The following is a 20,355-nucleotide window of genomic DNA, read 5'->3' on the forward strand; positions in this document are numbered from 1 at the left end:
TTCCCGCTGCCGGTCAATGATGATGCTGCACCATATTCCAAAAAACATGGTGTATTAATTCAACGCGTTTTGAAGCTGCCTCATTTCTTCATCTTGTAAAAGAAAATCACAAGTATTTTTTCTTTTTCCTGATGAAGAAGTGAGGGAGCTTTGAAATGCGTTGAATTAATAAACCATGTTTTTTGGAATAATGCACAACATCATGATTGACCGACAGCGTGGAACAACCACTAATCGTCCTTCTTTCCTACGGATTTAGAAATGCATATCAAAAAAGTTCCTGTATTTTTAATGTGCAAGTGACCCCATACTTTAGTCCATCTATTGTATTTTCCTGAACAAGCTCCTTCAGCCAGCAACTACTCCATGGACTCAACCAAAGGGCCACTGAACCAAAGGCCCGATCTATGTGTAATGTTGAAAGGATGCTCCTAGATCATGTTAGAGGGGATGATTTTGAGAAGTCTGTCTCAATTTGTAAGTTGATGGATCCTTCATAAGATTACAGTTGATCACTGGGGATCAAAGTAGCGCCCCTGTAATATCATTGGGGACTTTTCTATTTTTTTATATTATCCTATATCTCCTGTGCAAATACCCCCAGTGTCCAGCCTATTAATATCTTCTACATGGTAAATCCTGTAACCCAATAACCCGGTGACTTGTTCTTGCCATTATTGTGGGTGATCCTATTGCTGTACAATATATCATAGTGGAGGTTTATATTACAAAGGCTGTAAGTGACATGGAAATGATACCTTAGTTACCGCTTATTGTTTACAGCCATGGTCATGTTCTTCTGTATAAGACGGCTCACCCCACCACTGGCAAGTCCTCAAAGTATGACTGTGTCTGTCACTTTTGAAGATCAGATCTACATGAAGGTTCTCTGACGTCAGGCCTGTTCCTTGTTTGCATGCACAGTGAAGTAAGACCCCATACTCTGATATGTGTTCAGACGCATAACAAAGTGCAGCCAGATATGGAGAGCGACTATGGCCAGGAGAAGCCGGGAACATCTGGGGACAAACCGGCCAGTGCACAACCGGACCCTGGTAAGATCCGCATTTTTTATATCGTTCAAATCCTATTTAACATGAAATGTTTGATTAATATAAAGTTACTGTTATGTAGAGAAGGATTTATTTTGGTACTTAGGGGTTTAGTAAAATTCATGGCAACTGAGTAAATTTTACTATTTCAGCATTTCTCAAAATGCATTATGTCCATCCAATTACCTATCAGTTTACTTTATTTTGTAATTTTATGTCTCTTTTTCCAAAGGAATAATTCAAACAATTACGGTATGTCACAGTACTAGAATAGTGTTTTGGTTTGGCTAATGATGATTATTTTTGCATATACAGTTATAATTGATACCACAGTATTTGCATAAGGCACAGTGATGTCTCAGTACAGTAATAAGGCACACAGTGATGTCTCAGTACAGTCGTAAAGTGCACTGTGATGTCTCAGTACAGTCGTAAGGCGCACAGTGATGTCTCAGTACAGTCGTAAGGGGCACAGTGATGTCTCAGTACAGTCGTAAGGGGCACAGTGATGTCTCAGTACCGTCGTAAGGCACACAGTGATGTCTCAGTACAGTAATAAGGCACACAGTGATGTCTCAGTACAGTTATAAGGCACACAGTGATGTCTCAGTACAGTAATAAGGCGCACAGTGATGTCTCAGTACAGTCGTAAGGCGCACAGTGATGTCTTAGTACAGTATTAAGGCACACAGTGATGTCTCAGTACAGTAATAAGGCACACAGTGATGTCTCAGTACAGTCGTAAAGTGCACTGTGATGTCTCAGTACAGTCATAAGGCGCACAGTGATGTCTCAGTACAGTCGTAAGGGGCACTGTGATGTCTCAGTACAGTCGTAAGGCGCACAGTGATGTCTCAGTACCGTCGTAAGGCACACAGTGATGTCTCAGTACAGTAATAAGGCACACAGTGATGTCTCAGTACAGTAATAAGGCGCACAGTGATGTCTCAGTACAGTTATAAGGCACACAGTGATGTCTCAGTACAGTAATAAGGCGCACAGTGATGTCTCAGTACAGTTATAAGGCACACATTGATGTCTCAGTACAGTAATAAGGCGCACAGTGATGTCTCAGTACAGTTATAAGGCACACAGTGATGTCTCAGTACAGTAATAAGGCGCACAGTGATGTCTCAGTACAGTAATAAGGCACACAGTGATGTCTCAGTACAGTAATAAGGTGCACAGTGATGTCTCAGTACAGTAATAAGGCGCACAGTGATGTCTCAGTACAGTTATAAGGCACACAGTGATGTCTCAGTACAGTAATAAGGCACACAGTGATGTCTCAGTACAGTAATAAGGCGCACAGTGATGTCTCAGTACAGTTATAAGGCACACAGTGATGTCTCAGTACAGTAATAAGGCGCACAGTGATGTCTCAGTACAGTTATAAGGCACACATTGATGTCTCAGTACAGTAATAAGGCGCACAGTGATGTCTCAGTACAGTTATAAGGCACACATTGATGTCTCAGTACAGTAATAAGGCGCACAGTGATGTCTCAGTACAGTTATAAGGCACACAGTGATGTCTCAGTACAGTAATAAGGCGCACAGTGATGTCTCAGTACAGTAATAAGGCACACAGTGATGTCTCAGTACAGTAATAAGGTGCACAGTGATGTCTCAGTACAGTAATAAGGCGCACAGTGATGTCTCAGTACAGTTATAAGGCACACAGTGATGTCTCAGTACAGTAATAAGGCACACAGTGATGTCTCAGTACAGTAATAAGGCGCACAGTGATGTCTCAGTACAGTTATAAGGCACACAGTGATGTCTCAGTACAGTAGTAAGGCGCACAGTGATGTCTCAGTACAGTCGTAAGGTGCACAGTGATGTCTCAGTACAGTCGTAAGGTGCACAGTGATGTCTCAGTACAGTCGTAAGGTGCACAGTGATGTCTCAGTACATTCGTAAGGCACACATTGATGTCTCAGTACATTCGTAAGGTGCACAGTGATGTCTCAGTACAGTCGTAAGGTGCACAGTGATGTCTTAGAACAGTTGTAAGGCGCACAGTAATGTTTCGGTACTGTCGTAAGGTGCACAGTGATGTCTCAGTATGTGTTCACTTTTATGTCAATGGAGACATGTGAGGCCTTGTTTTATTGTGTGGCAAGCAAGAATAGAGAATAAAGGGATGTCCCAGTTTAAGAATAATACACATAGTGCTGGTCACTGTACAACAATAATGCATACAGCGATGTCACAGTGTAAGAGTTACTACAGTGATGTCACAGTAGAAGAATAATGCACACAGTGATGTAAAAATACAAGAATAATGCACACAGTGATGTAAAAATACAAGAATAATGCACACAGTGATGTCACAATACAAGAATAGTGCAGAGTGATGTCACAGTACAAGAATCGTGATAATAATCACAGTAATGTCATAGTATAAGTATAATGCACTTAATGATGTCACAGTGCAACAATAATGCACAGTGATGTCACAGTACAAGTTACACATATTGATGTCACAGTATAAGAATATCAAAAATAGCAACAAAAAGAGGAGATAAAAACTCCCCCAAAAATGTATTATAAAATGTACTCACAGCAAAAAAGGGCAACCAGTCCAGTTAGCCCAGGCCAACACATCTAATGCACAAACAGGATGCAGACAAGCCTCTCAACATGATGGACACTTCACAGGTGCAAGGTAAATTGCACACCAGTGGCGCGCATAGGGCACTGTTCACACTTGTATGCGCATGGTGTCCAGCCAGCAACCTATTACCACGCCCTTACTATTAGATTAGGCGGGTTACTCGGACACTACTCACTGCAGCACGCAAGGGACAGAAATTCCACTATGCACGGCCGTATTAAGAAGCCCGGCTGCACCCCGCATAGTCAAAGTGCAAAAAATACATATAAAATATATGTGAGGTATTAGTTTGTAAATTGGCCAATGTACGTAAGCCCACAATCCTCATCACGGATCCTCACGCTTGCGGGTCCCTACACTGATAAATATCAAAAATACAGTATAAGAATACACACATTGATGTCACCGTACAAGAATAAAGCACATAATGATGTCACAGTATAAAAATAATGCACACAGTGATGTCACAGTATAAGAATAATGGATCATACACAGCACAATACATGCATAATGCACCTATATCTCACAGTTTCTATTACAGCAATTGTAATTGTAATGACCTGTAAAATAAAGTGAAAGTGAAATGAACTTTCTACACTGCCCAAAACATGGCAGCAATAAAATCACCAAAGAAATGGTAGATTAGCTGTTCCCTCTCCCAACCGACCCCTCCCTTAAAAAAAAAAAAAAAAAAAAAAAAAAGAGATAAAACGTTTATCATTAAATGATCTATAAATGCCATCATCAAAACCCATTCCTCACATTGCTACATTGGTTAGGTTAGTAAAATAAAAATTGTTGTTTTTTTATGTTATCAGATAAATTTACTTCTTTCTCCTTCTGGATTTATTCGTTCACTCTCAATTCATGGTTAAAATCTGTTTTCAGTGAAGATAGATTTTCCCATTAATGAGATGTCACGGGTATGACACAGTAACCAGGGGTATGGGCACCTAGTACCCACATAGTCAATATCAGACAAGTGTCATATAAAGGTGACAACACACAGTGACGTACTAGGTTGGGTAGAGAGCAATAACCAGGTGTATATAGCGTAGTGCCGCTCCTTATCTATCTATATATATAATTGCCTTATTCTGTCTGTCTGTCTGTCTGTCTTGCTCCAAAATTGTGTCCTACAAAATGTGTGAAAATACACACACGCACACACATAACAGCACACACACACACACACACACACACACATACACACACACATCAGATCGCATCCACATACTCACAACATCCTGGGATATCGCTTGCTTCTCGGCGGCGATATTGTGCTGTGAGCTTCCAGGACCTGCCGGAGGATCACATGGCCAGAAGCATGTGGTATCTCCGAATGTTGTGAGTATGAGCACGTATGTGCAATATCGTCAATGTGTGTGTGTGTGAGTGTATGCGATCGGGTGTGTGTGGGTGTGTGTGAGTGTATGCGATCGAATCTGTGAGTGTCGGCAGAGGAGCACGGCGTGCTGGAGGAGGCCGGGAGGAGAGAGGCTGATCCTGGGGAAGGCTGGGATGGGGAGGCTGGGAGGAGAGAGGCTGATGCTGGGGACCGAAAAGGCATCAGCTGGGGACAGAAAAGGCTGATGCTGGGAGGAGAGAGGCTGATGCTGGGATGAGAGAAGCTGATGCTGGGATGAGAGAGGCTGATGCTGGGGACAGAAAAGGCTGATGCTGGGAGGAGAGAAGCTGATGCTGGGATGAGAGAGGCTGATGCTGGGATGAGAGAGGCTGATGCTGGGATGAGAGAGGCTGATGCTGGGGACAGAGAGGCTGATGCTGGTAGGAGAGAGGCTGATGCTGGGGACAGAAAGGCTCATGCTGGGAGGAGAGAGGCTGATGCTGGGATGAGAGAGGCTGATGCTGGGGACAGAGAGGCTGATGCTGGGAGGAGAGAGGCTGATGCTGGGATGAGAGAGGCTGATGCTGGGGACAGAGAGGCTGATGCTGGGAGGAGAGAGGCTGATGCTGGGAGGAGAGAGGCTGATGCTGGGAGGAGAGAGGCTGATGCTGGGGACAGAGAGGCTGATGCTGGGGACAGAGAGGCTGATGCTGGGGACAGAGAGGCTGATGCTGGGGACAGAGAGGCTGATGCTGCGGGTAGAGAGGCTGATGCTGGGAGGAGAGAGGCTGATGCTGCGGGCAGAGAGGCTGATGCTGCGGGTAGAGAGGCTGATGCTGGTGCAGCATGGGGGATGGAGCACGATGGGGGGTGCGCAGCATGGCGGATGGAGCACGTTTGGGAGTGCGCAGCATGGCGGATGGAGCACGTTTGGGAGTGCGCAGCATGGCGGATGGACCACATTTGGGAGTGCGCAGCATGGCAGATGGACCACATTTGGGAGTGCGCAGCATGGCGGATGGAGCACGTTTGGGAGTGCGCAGCATGGCGGATGGAGCACGTTTGGGAGTGCGCAGCATGGCAGATGGAGCACGTTTGGGAGTGCGCAGCATGGCGGATGGAGCACGTTTGGGAGTGCGCAGCATGGGAGATGGAGCACGATGGGGGGTGCGCAGCATAGGGGATGGAGCACGATGGGGAGTGCGCTGCATGGGGGATGGAGCACGATGGGGAGTGCGGAGTATGGCGGATGGAGCACGTTTGGGAGTGCGCAGCATGGCGGATGGAGCACGTTTGGGAGTGCGCAGCATGGCGGATGGAGCACGTTTGGGAGTGCGCAGCATGGGAGATGGAGCACGATGGGGGGTGCGCAGCATAGGGGATGGAGCACGATGGGGAGTGCGCTGCATGGGGGATGGAGCACGATGGGGAGTGCGCTGCATGGGGGATGGAGCACGATGGCAAGTGCACACCTCCCCCCAACACACACACACACACACACACACACACGCGCACACTGCACAACACACCACAGACACACACTGGGAACCACAAACAACTGCCCTACACAGACACCCACACACACAGACAACGCTGCACACACAAATATACGCACATACCGCACAACACACACATTGCACAAAACATACCTCCCCCAAAACACACCACACACACACAAACCACGCAACACACACACAACGCTACAGACACACAGCGCTCCACAAACAACGCAACACACATACAACACCGCTCTCACCCCCCGTCACACCCAGACAACACCCAGAACATGTACAGCGCCCTACACAAACACTTGGTAACTACACACAACAACATCTATATATATATATAACAAAAATCATACATGAACTACACAATACGTAAATTCTAGAATACCCGATGCGTAGAATCGGGCCACCTTCTAGTACAGTAATAATAGCTGAAAAACAGCAGTATATTAAGGGCAGAGATCTAGGATTCCCTTAAATTAGCCCCTGCTCCTATCTCCTTAATATCAGATGGTGAAACGCTGATCACCAGGCACAAAAGGAGATCTGTCTGATTGTTAAAGGGAACTAAACATCAGGATTTTCGTGTATAAGGTGCAGCCATTGCAGTATTGGCACTATCAGGCACAGGCTGTATACACCATCAGGGGGCAGCTCGGGTGTTTAGGCAGTGAAATCCAACTTTATAAAGTTTGAAAAATCAAGCACTTTTTGATTGGCGTGTGCACCACTCTCCTGATGTCCGGGCGGGTTATGCACATTTAACCCCGCCCCCCCCGCCTGTTCCTCCCTCTCTCTGGTTGTATTCAAATTTCTCTCTTCAGAAACATGGCGCCGGAGTTGGCACCTGCGCATAGCGCTTATCTCCGGTGCCATGTTTCTGAAGCCCGCAGTAGCCAATATTACCTGCAGCTACGATATCGTGCCGCCCCAGGACACCGTGCCAGCACAGCAGCCGCCTAGGACACCGGGACGCCACAGGAAAAAGCCGACAGCATCCTGCCAGCGACATCGGGGGTCAGGTGAGGTAAGTTCACAATGGACTCACATGACCCCGTGACGGCAGTGCTGTGAGACCCGGTCACGGTGTCCTGGGGCGGCACGATATCGTAGCTGCAGGTAATACTAGCTACTGCGGGCTTCAGAAACATGGCGCCGGAGATAAGCGCTATGCGCAGGTGCCAACTCTGGCGCCATGTTTCTGAAGAGAGAAATTTGAATACAACCAGAGAGAGGGAGGAACAGGTGGCGGGGGGGCGGGGATACACGTGCATAACCCGCCCGGACTCTCCATTAGGAGAGTGGTGCACACGTCAATCAAAAAGTGCTTGATTTTTCAAACTTTATAAAGTTGGATTTCGTTGCCTAAACACCCGAGCTGCCCCCTGATGGTATATACAGCCTGTGCCTGATAGTGCCAGTACTGCACTGGCTGTACCTTATACATGAAAATCCTGATGTTTGGTTCCCTTTAAGACCCTCCTGTTGCGATTCACCTCTGGAAGCATCAGGTTGCCTGCCAGACTCTGCAACGTGAATAGAGTCTGGAGTCGCCATGACATGAGATAGAAAATTATTGTTGGTGTTTATAAGATTCTATGGAGGGAGGAGCTAGAGGCCGACACAGACATTCTGCTGCAAGTTCTCCTGAAATAACAGCATTCTCCATAGAACATTATAGCCACCAACTCTCATCTGCCATCTCAGTGATGGGAACATTTGTATTAATTGAAAACAGATTGTCCCTGTTTTCCTGATAATTGTAAGACCACTCCAGGAGGAGAAAAAGCTGATTTTTCTATATTACAAAGTTTCTTATCTTCATTTGTACTGCTGATTTTATAAAAGCAAATAAATTAGGATGACGTATACTCTTTAACAAAAATTATTTTTCATTCCATTTAATATACAAAAGTGTAAAAATATATATTTCCTAGTCATCATACGGCAGCACACAATGGGGTTTAACTCCTTATCCCTAGCTGGAAAATAAATTAGCAATAACACATGATGATTAATTGAGTAGATATTTATTCATCCTCTACCATAAAGGACCTCTTCGAATGTTTTTCACTGTCCGTGGTGTAGATACGTATGTCCATCCATGTGTGTATGTTCTGTGTGCTGTTCATGCGCTATCTGTGTGACATCCGGATAGCACACGGACAGCATGAACTTCTATACTTAACTGTCTCCAACCCTGCTGTCACACTTGCTTCTGGTTCCATAGTCAGTGCAGTGAATATTTATGAGCATAATGAGTGGGCCCAGAAGTAACAGCAATGCTGGAGACAGCAGCTCCGGAGACGGGAAAGTATAAAAATACATTTATTTTTCAATGACATGTGTCACACAGATCAGATCAGTAATGAAGAAAAAGATTAGTCCAGCTGAGTGCTAACGGTGGTTTTATTCGTGCAAATCAGACAGTGCCCAGAAGACGTTTACGCGTTTCTGGCTTAACGCCCTTAATCATAACTATTATTATGGTTATGATTAAGGGTGTTAAGACAGAAACGCGTAAACGTCTTCTGTGCACTGTCTGATTTGCACGAATAAAACCACCGTTAGCACTCAGCTGGACTAATCTTTTTCTTCATTGCTGTGCAGCCGGAGCAGGGCCGATGTCCGAGACTGAGGCACGGTGAGGTCAGGTGGTGGTGAGCTGGAATCTTTGAAGATCACATCAGTGTCCGGTCCATGTGAAATGCGTGCTGCCAGCAGCAAATGGACATGTTGTCGTGTGGAGCAGACAGACATCTGTGTGCTTCACATGGACACACAGTCCATGGCAAAACACGGACGTCTGCTCAAGCCTATTGATTTTAATGGGTCTACGTGTGTCTTGTGTCCGGTACGTGTGAAAACGGATGTTACACGTACTGGACATACGGATGTGTGAAGGAGGCCAAAGGGAGTGAGAGGACTCCACACCATGTATTTTTCTTTCTTCTTGCGGAATAGAAGTTTATCCGGATTTGCACGGGTCCTGTATATACATGCATATGTGTCCTTCGCTTCCTGCTGTGCATTCCTCCCTGTATACAAAAGGTGTCTCCTGTCACTCGGGCTAGAAGTCCTAGGCGACTGTATACAAATAGAAATTTATCCCTCAGTCATGAAGTGTGCCAAGTGATCAGGCGACACTCTCAATATAAGCCTGTTTACCCTGCTGCCCAGCCACCTGTAAAGCTGGGTTCATACATAGCGACAGCGACAACGACGTGGCTGTTACGTCACCATTTTCTGTGATGTAACAGCGACCTTGTATGTCGCTGTTATGATCGCTGCTTAGCTGTCAAACACAGCAACGCAGCAGCGATCATAACGTCGCTACATGTGCAGGGAGCCGGGCACACTGCTTAGCGCTGGCTCCCTGCTCTCCTAGCTACAGTACACATCGGATTAATTAACCCGATGTGTACTGCAGCTACATGTGCAGAGAGCAGGAGCTGGCAGCACAGGCAGCGTGAGAGCGGCGGAGGCTGGTAACGAAGGTAAATATCGCTTCATTTCGTCGCTCTCTCGCTGTCACACACAGCGATCTGTGCGTCACAGCGGGAGAACGAGTGTAACGAGCAGCGATCTCACAGCAGGGGCCAGATCGCTGCTCAGTGTCACACACAGCGAAATCGTTAATGAGGTCACTGCTGCGTCACAAAAACCGTGACTCAGCAGCGATCTCGTTGTGTGTGAAGCACCCCTAAGCCCCATGTTGGACTTTAAATTGTTTTTTCCCCCTCTTTTTTTCTCTTTTCACTTACATGTATCCATGTGCATAGTTTCTGGGGAGGGATGTTGGTGGGCCCTACATCTTAGAGAAGTTCCATCACTCACTGGAAGCAGGTACTGTGTGCGCACGTCGCACTGACCTCGCTCATCCGCACTGCAGCTAGGGCGGCAGGAAGGGATGCCCTGGCCGGTGAGGTCACGTGGGCTACCTGTTTAAAGCAGTGCTGCACAAATTTGGTCAGCGCTCACACCAGTCAGCCATTCCATCTGGGTGCAAAGAATATACGTAGTCCTGTATCCCGACGACAGGTTACTGAAGGCCGCCTCCAAAGTGCAGTTGGAGGAGCATCTGCAGAGAGTCCTGGGTTTACTAGCCTCTCGAGGGTTTCTAATAAACAGGGTAAAATTGCAGCTGGTGCCTTCCAGGAAGTTGAAATTCCACAGGTTTGTCATAGATTACCTTTATCTTTCAGTAACATTGTACAGCGAGAGAATTCAGAAGCTTTAGAACAATTTCTCTCATTTTGTCCACTCTTTTCAAATTTCCATTAGAGCAGCAATAAGGTCATGGGGACATTGACCTCATCCATAGATGCAGTTTCATGGGCCTAACATCATTTTCACACTCTAAAAGCAGATATCCTGGCTTGGTTCAGAAACCATACTTCTCTATCTTCCCTGGTGTGGCTCCCGAGAGCCACCAGGAAGAATGTACGTTGGTGATTGTTTCCAGGTCGTCTGATTCAGGAAAGATCTTTTCTTCCTCGTCAACCTGTGGTTCTCAACTCAGATCCATCAAGCTTAACCTGGGGCGCCCATGTCAGCAACAGCTGTGTTCAGAAACCCTGGTCAAGCCAAGAAGATCGTCTGTCATCCAGTCTCAAAGAGTTGAGAGCGATAAGGCTAGCACTTCTTCATTTTCATTAACTTCTATACTAGCAAGCGGTAATAGTCTGCTCCAACAATCTAGCTTCTGTGTTCTACATCAACAAACAGGGGGAACCAGAAGTATCTCGTTGGCAGCGGAAAGTCGATTGATCTTTATCTGGTCAGAGAAAAATCTTCACATCATTGCAACAGTCCATATTCCGAGGATCTACAATGTCAGAGCAGATTAGTTGAGCTGCAACAAGATTCTTCTGGGAGAGTTGGGTCTCAACAACAAAATACTTCATGAGGTTATGGCAATATAGGCTTTCCCGATGTGCACGCAATGGCTACGAGTCAGAATGCGAAAACTCTACATTTTTGTTCTTTTCAAATAGGCGATCATCCATGAGCCTTGGACAGTTTGTCTCTGCTCTGGTCATGCTTGCTGATCTACATCTTCCTACCTCTGAAGTTAATCCTAAAGGTGTTGGACAAGATCAAGGAAGATGGCGCAGAAGTAATATCAATCATTCCCTTCTGGCCTCAAAGAAATTGGTTTCTTCTCGTGTAGCATCTATTGAGAGGAAAATTCTGGAAGCTTACGCCAATACCAGATCTCCTGAGCCAGGGAAACAACTGTCACCCAGATCCAACCAGACTGCACGTGACGGCATGGAGATTGTCTGGGAAAATTTAGCCACCTATTGTCTCCCAGAACAGTTTATAACCACCTTGTCTGCAGCTAGAAGACCAGCAACTCTGAGGGTTTATGCAAGGATATGGATAATCTGTAATGGTGCTTGGCAGATAATGTAGATAGAAAATCTATAGCCTCAGTATTGCAGTTCCTTGAAATAGGATTTATATAATAATAATAATTTTTATTTATATAGCGCCAACGTATTCCGCAGCGCTTTAAAATTCAGATTGAACATGTACTTTGATAAGGGATTAAAGCTCAACACTCTCAAGACGCAGTTTGCAGCCATTGCTCACTTGGATGGCTGACTTACAAAGCACCACCTGGTTAATAAGTTTGTTAAGGTTTTCAAAAATCTAAGGCCTCCCTTTATACCTCCAGTTCCCTCATGAGATCTAACATTGATTCTTAAAGCCCTACAAGGTCCTCTCTTTGAACCTGCGGAGCAGGCATCTACTAAACATCTCTCCTGGAAAGCCTTATTTTTAGTGGCAATTACAATGGCCAGCACTTAGGAAAAATCCAAGCATTATTATCCAGAGAACCTTACCTACGTATAGGTGTAGATCATGAAGCCCTGAGGCTTATACCAGGTTTTCTTCCGAAAGAAGGCTCTTCCTTCAATATTAACCAAGAGATAATCTTGTCGGTGCTGCGCCCTAATCCTCAAAACGATGAAGAGAAAGGTCTTCACTTGCTTCACTTTACTTCACACAAAAAAGTTCATTTTTTTTTCTCATTAATGTACACTCTTCACTTGATCTTGTCAGAAAAAAAACAGAAATGTTGACTGTAAAAACCTTAAAATTAATACATCTAGTTATCAAATATGTTATAGTAAGACATACAAGTCCACAGTTCTGTTTATGTTGGAGGGATATATTTAAATCCTTCCCGAAGCTTCTCGAAGCTTCTAGAAGCTTACGTAATATGGAACTATATTCAACTGTGTTACACTAGAATGCCCTATATGGTTTGAACAGCTGGTATATAATACACGATGGAGGGGGCTACGGGGCGCTCTCCACACTGCCTGCGGTGAGAAGACTCCAGTGCTGCAAGATATGACACGTTGTCCAGGCTAAGAGATGACATCCCCAGCATTGCCGTTCAGGAGCCAAAGAGAGATGGGTAAAGACTTCCCATTGTTCAATATGGACTAAATGAACTCTTTTTACATAAGCTATCAAAGTATATTATTTTTTTTCCTTTCTGTAACTGAACCTTGGCAACCATTTTTAAATAGATAAAATACATTTATTTTTTACATTTTTGAGGTCTTTTCTTTCATGCGGCTTTACGTATTTGAAGAAAAATATATTTAAGAGTATATTTTTTAACATTTGGCGAGTCAGCTATTCGTGATTTTTTTTTTATATTTTTTTTTGTTGTTCCTTCACTTTGCATAAGGGGGGTCGAAGTTATCAAAGTCATAAGTATTTTAAGTATCTCCTGCAAAGGATCAGGAATCAACAATTTATAAAAATCACGTAGAACCTAGGAAATACGTATAAGTCAAGTTGCATGAATGTTTTTTTTTTTTTTAAATTAACTTTAAAGTCTTTACAAAGTTACAGGAGTTAACTTTCGACGTATTTTTGAGCAAGAAAGATAAAGTCAGTCCATAAGAAGTATTGGACGTGTTGAATAAGGTGGATCAAGTCTTACAGGATCATCCATCAGATCATCTGATCATTTCAGGTAAGAAAATGGATTTTATCTCTTCATATGTGAAGCAAAGTAAACTTCAGTTCACTTATCCAGATATTTCTAATGTAGAAGAGATTTGGTTACGCTTTTATGAGGAGTGTGAACTTGAGAATTCACGTATAGAATGTGCAAGGTCTTTTAATAGAGAGAAACAGAAAATCAGAAATGTCTGTCATTTAGTCTATGATTTTCACAAGTTAATCGTAGAAAAGTGTAAAAATGGTGGAAATAGACAACCTGAATTGTCAGGAGAGTCAGTGACAGAGAGATCCAAAGACTGCTTAGAACCTGGAATGTCAGTCAGTGATATTGTGAATTCTGACTGTAATGTTGGCTGTAATTTTGTAAATCAGAATTTTGATAATGGCGGCAGACATGTGCTACGTAATCAAGGTGCCTTTCAAGATACTGAGAAAGAAGCAGGAAATGACGTAGTGAAGCCAGAAGGGGGAGGAGCCAGAATGGGACACGTGCAGAAAAGACACGTGGAGAGAGAAAATGGCGACGATCAGTTTCTAAAAATAGAACAGGCTAAGTTAGGGATTACACTTAGAAAAAATTTATTGGACATATGCAAATTAATTCCCGCATATAATCCTAAAATACATGTTTGCAGAAATTCAGAGGTTTTTGAAGGTTCCATCGAGAAGTTAAATTTAACCAATAGTGAGACGAATCAGTTATTCTGTATGTGGTTACCTCAGCATTTTTTTAGACAATTGGCATTAAAAAAGTCTTCTGACAATGAGACATTTGATTGTTCAAATGATAACGACATCATAAGGCTGAAAAATCTCATATTCTGTACAAGGAATGAATCTGATCCAAACTATGAGATGTTGAAGGAATTACAAATTGAACAGAATGAGAGTACGTTCTCATTTATGTCCGTTTTTGAACGTTTATATAGGGCGGTTATTCCAAATGTCAGATTGGATGGAATGATACGTTTATTCATCAAGAAATTTAATTTCCTTGACAATGCAGCCTGTGCGGTGGCATTAAATAAAAAGTCCCTATTCGAATGTACGACATTTATCGATTTTGTTAGAAATCGCCAAAGTCAATCAAAACAGAAATTAATTAATTCTGAAAAACCAACACAAAAAAGGGTGAGTTTTTGTGAAAAACCAACAGTGTCTCCCAGATCCAAATATTTTTGTGACAAAATTTATGAAATTCGCAGGAAATTTCATGTGAATTATAAGTCATACACCCCCCCTCTTTCCTTGTCACCTTCAATGAAAGAGAAAATTGTCACAAAATCTGATACCGATTATCTCAGACAAGCGATTTTTAAAAGCCCTGAAAGACAGAAACAGGTGTCTTGTGCGGATTCTCTCCCCTGGTCACTAGTGAAAGAAAAAAAGTCGTCCAGAGAATTTGATAGGCAGCGACAGCTGGGTGGTTTTCCAGAGAAAGATATTTTTCCTCATTTAAGGAAAAAAATTGAGTTACAAAATAACTTCAATTCCAATTTTCTGGAAATTACTGTAATAAATCGAATCTTGCAAAAATTGAGGTTTGGTTTTTAGCTGGATAAAAGGGGATTTCTGGATAAATTAATTTTGCTATTTGATAATCATAATTTTTCATATACAGTGAATATATTTATATATTAGAAGTAGTGATAGTAAATCAAGGTCATATTTTCATTTAGTCAAATGATAGTTTAATGTTATAAATTTAATAATTTGATCTCTGTATATGAATAATAATATTTAAAATAAAATAATAAGAGAAAGTAACGGATTTTAAGTGTTTCATTTTTATCATAAATATGATAATAATTTTATTCTTTTATTTCCCTCAGAATTTATCAGTAAAACAGATTGATGAAGTATTAACTTTTTATTTTTACATATGTTCTTGTCTTCAATCAGGTAACATATATTTTCTTGTGTAAGGTTAATTCGCGAAAGCATGATTGAATAATAATTATTATTTTCTCAGGTACCAATGGTCAGAGAAGTATACTTGAACGTTTTTTTTATGAATATATATATCTCCTTTAGAGTTATTAGAAATGTAATCTGAGCTTTGGAATGTAGTAAAACTGCTTGCTGTCTTGGAATGGTGTTCCTTGCACGTGACCAGAGCATGACTTGATACTAAAAGCTAAAAATAAATGTTTGTTCCATGGTCATATGTACAGTGTGTAATACATTGGAATTTGTTTTTTTCGAGAAGTACTTCAAATTAGTAACATAATCTTTGAAATGCGCATAGAATAATTGGGAATACAGGGATTTGAGTCCGTCAATGTTTTTATGTGAAAGTATGTTACAGTCTTGTGTGCATAGATGTGTCAATGAATGATTGATTGTTTGAGCAGCTGCTAAAGTCAAAGTATTTGGATCCAGAGAGAAAAAAAAAAAAAAGAGAATTTTTGTTTTAACTTCGAGGTTATATTATATTATATTATATTATATGTATGTATACTTTTAGATAATAAGTTATAGTACATAAGTATAAATGAAGGAATTTATACCGAATATATATATATATATATATATTATTCTTAGACATATTTCTTTAGTATAGAGATATTAGGATTTTTTATTAAGGGTTTATTCTGAATAGTTACATTCTAGAATAAGGTTATAACGTTTTGATTTTTTTTTTATGTCTTTCGTGTTAGTCACTTTTTTTATTGGTACATAGATTGGAAATCATTTTTCTTTTCAAATATGGAAGTGATATTTATAAATGGTCTTGAAGATTTACAACACAGATTTGAATTAATTTAATCTAAACATATTAATTCTTATAATATCATATTTCATGATATTGAAAGGGAGAGGTTTGGTCTCAATCACACACATTTATATTTGATAAATATGTGTTTACAGGATACTTTAATAATTAATATTTTAAGTACAAAGGAAGAATTGGGAATAAAAAAATATATTTAAAGTATATCATAATGCATTTATATACTAAGAGAAGTGTATTATTTGCAAGGTTACATGACTTAATTATTTTTATTGGTTATTGATAGGTTTGGTAATTTTATAAGATACTGGTAATATTAAGGTTATCTGGTAACATTAAGGTTATGTATTATTAAAGACATAGGTGTTATATACATAGAAGGCCTTATTTTTATTTCAAGTTTTATTTTTATTCCGATTTTCATTTTTCTTTTTATTCCTATTTTTTATATTAATTATTATTTAATATTCACATTTTTAATCAAAATCTAAATTCTACAATTTTTATTTTTTTCTTCAGATTTTAAATATCTCAATTGAGAAAACACTTCAATATTTAGTTCAGTAATATCTAATATAAGAATATTACTTTATTAAATATGAATCATATTAAAAGGGAAAAGTTCCACTTTTTTGGAAGAAAAGATACTTCCTTCATCATATATACAATTGTTTACTTTCTGGTAATACATTATTTTTATATTAGTATGTTAACACAATAAGGATGAAGCATTACTTATAGTTACACATTTCCTTATAGTAGGTTATTTAATAAATAATAGACAAATCAAATAAATTAAATTAGAGTAATAAAGATGGAAGATCGAGGTACATCTAGGTTTACCTTCCTATATTTACAAATAATATATATTATATTTTTAATCAATAATAATTTATAATGGGTATTATTGTGTTTGGATGGTATCATCCAGTCTTTTCTAAAAGGTTATTTGCTTTGGTTTATAATTTACAAATGATCTAACTAATAAGCCACATTGTTGCCTTTCATATTTATAATATGATACATGTTATAGGTACACATTATATTGTTTCATATTTTACATTATATTTTGGTCACATTCAACACATTGCCACCTATGGGTTTGGAAGGGTAATACACCAATGATAAAAAAAGGTCATTACAAGAAAATACTATTGTCTATACCATTATGCAGTATTTTATCATTCTGAGTATCAATTATATTAATACTTTTACGATAATAATAATGACATGGTATTATAGTATTAGAGTTATGATACGCTGTGACATTTATTAGTGATAGTTATTGCCATATTTGGTATCTAGATTAGGGAATGAATCAGTCTTCAATCAAGATTAGAGAAGATAAAAAGACTTTATATTTTTTCCTAAAGTTAAAAGGGATTTTGCAAAAAGGTCCAAAAGGTAACGTCTCAAATAAGACTGTGTAACATACAAAATACACTTACTGTGCTTGCATCTCAGAAACACAATAGTCCTATGATTTCAGGATGGACAATGACACATGGTCTGTGCATTAAGACCTCCCTAAAGTTACTAAGAAGAGCAATGACGTGTTAAAGTTAACCCCTGTCGTGCTGACCAAGAACGTCTTAACATCTGTTATTCGACAACAGGCAGCATGGAGGATAAAAGGTGACTAATGTAAATTGCACTGCACAGACATCAAAGACTTTTGCTATTCTTCTTCTACACTCATGAACTGTGGTTTATCAACATTGGCTATGGACTTTGTAATAAAGAATAAAGTTTATGGACTTTGATCTAACAATGATAAACGCAATACGGGACTGTACTAAATCGGTAACCATTCATTTTTATCAAAGGATTTATTTCTAAGAGACTGTGTTTATGCCGGATTACATCGGAGATAAGAAGACATCAACTCAGAGGACATCATATGGTGACCGGATTTGGTTTTTGCATTTCTTTTTAGGTCTAGCGAAGTATAGTTATATACATTTTTATATGATTGATCAGTCACAGCCTGTCATAACAGGAATCCACAATATTATATTATTGAACTTACAACATGAATAATGCAAATTAATTATTATTCATCATTATTATTGATACTAATCCATTATCGCCAAATAAGGAAAGAAGATTTGTTGTTTTAATGATGTATTAATTAATTTCGGGGTTATTCTACCCGCTTCAAGGGGGAATTGTAAAAACCTTAAAATTAATACATCTAGTTATCAAATATGTTATAGTAAGACATACAAGTCCACAGTTCTGTTTATGTTGGAGGGATATATTTAAATCCTTCCCGAAGCTTCTCGAAGCTTCTAGAAGCTTACGTAATATGGAACTATATTCAACTGTGTTACACTAGAATGCCCTATATGGTTTGAACAGCTGGTATATAATACACGATGGAGGGGGCTACGGGGCGCTCTCCACACTGCCTGCGGTGAGAAGACTCCAGTGCTGCAAGATATGACACGTTGTCCAGGCTAAGAGATGACATCCCCAGCATTGCCGTTCAGGAGCCAAAGAGAGATGGGTAAAGACTTCCCATTGTTCAATATGGACTAAATGAACTCTTTTTACATAAGCTATCAAAGTATATTATTTTTTTTCCTTTCTGTAACTGAACCTTGGCAACCATTTTTAAATAGATAAAATACATTTATTTTTTACATTTTTGAGGTCTTTTCTTTCATGCGGCTTTACGTATTTGAAGAAAAATATATTTAAGAGTATATTTTTTAACATTGACATTTTTGCAAATTTATTAAACAACAAAAACTGAATTTTGGGCTGAGTTAGCGCACGTACTTCTGGATCATATCGGCAAGGCTGAGATGTGGTCTTCATTATGCACGTTCATGAAGCACTACCATCTAGACATCTCTGCTACAGATGGTTCAGTCTTTGGCAAAAAAGTACTAGAGCAAGCTGCATGGTGTGATACCCAACCATAGGGATTTATAAGTCGCCTATTGCTTGTCAATTCCCATTGTGTGTTGCATAGGATGACCAGGAAAGTCTAAAATGGATTTACCAAAAAATGTTCATTTCCTCGCGTCCGTATCCAGCACAAACTTCCCAACCATTCACTATTGCTGCAAAATCATACATGGTGTGGAGTCTTCTTATGCCCTTTATGGTAGAGGATGAGGGAGTGTCTACTAAATTAATGATCATGTGCTTATTGCTAATTAACCTATGTTCTGTTACAGCTAGGGATAAGGAGTTAACTCATTATGTGCTGCCTAAGGACTCCAGGAAATGAAAATTTCAGGTAAATAAATTTTAGACTATTTGGTGTCATTGTAGTGGTAACATTCAGTACAACATAGGGGTCTCTTGAATTATACCAAAATTTGTCTTCCGATGCTGCTAAAATGAACTTATATACTCCCCCTCTTTCATTCCCACTGCTCTCCACTGGTTTACTCTTTACTTTTGGCTGCAGAATTTATAGTCCATATACTGCAAGTCACATCCACAACCAATCCCTGTATTGTCTTGCTGTATGCAGCACACTGTAATATGCAGGTTGTGATGTCTGCAGCCAAAGTAAGGGGCACTTTGCACACTGCGACATCGCCGGTGCGATGTCGGTGGGGTCAAATTGAAAGTGACGCACATCCGGCATCGCATGCGACATCGCAGTGTGTAAAGCCTAGATGATACGATTAACGAGCGCAAAAGCGTCGTAATCGTATCATCGGTGCAGCGTCGGCGTAATTCATAATTACGCTGACGCGACGGTCCGATGTTGTTCCTCGCTCCTGCGGCAGCACACATCGCTGTGTGTGAAGCCGCAGGAGCGAGGAATATCTCCTACCGGCGTCACCGCGGCTTCCGTAGGATATGCGGAAGGAAGGAGGTGGGCAGGATGTTTACATCCTGCTCATCTCCGCCCCTCCGCTCCGATTGGCCGCCTGCCGTGTGATGTCGCAGTGACGCCGCACGACCCGCCCCCTTAACAAGGAGGCGGGTCGCCGGCCACAGGGACGTCGCACGGCAGGTGAGTGTTTGTGTGAAGCTGGTGTAGCGATAATTTTCGCTACGCCAGCTATCACCACATATCGCTGCTGCGACGGGGGCGGGGACTATCGCACTCGGCATCGCAGCATCGGCCTGCGATG

The 20,355-nt window shown here is 41.1% G+C and overlaps 1 protein-coding gene across 3 annotated transcripts in view; it reads left to right on the top strand.

The window, feature by feature from the left end:
- Window positions 1-20,355, top strand: part of LOC142282989 (stomatin-like) — a 92,763-nt gene that overhangs the window by 23,390 nt on the left and 49,018 nt on the right. Inside the window, exon 2 of one of the 3 annotated variants that reach the window (XM_075333072.1) lies at window positions 925-1,055. The exons of 1 other annotated variant lie outside the window; for it this stretch is intronic. In XM_075333072.1, the coding sequence (XP_075189187.1) occupies window positions 925-1,055 (131 nt within the window). Of the gene's footprint in view, window positions 1-924; window positions 1,056-19,439; window positions 19,503-20,355 lie in introns of those variants that run through there. One more of the 3 variants, XM_075333077.1, reaches the window with a different exon arrangement.

This window comes from Anomaloglossus baeobatrachus, chromosome 2 (genome assembly GCF_048569485.1).
Source record: "Anomaloglossus baeobatrachus isolate aAnoBae1 chromosome 2, aAnoBae1.hap1, whole genome shotgun sequence".
NCBI lineage: Eukaryota > Metazoa > Chordata > Amphibia > Anura > Aromobatidae > Anomaloglossus > Anomaloglossus baeobatrachus.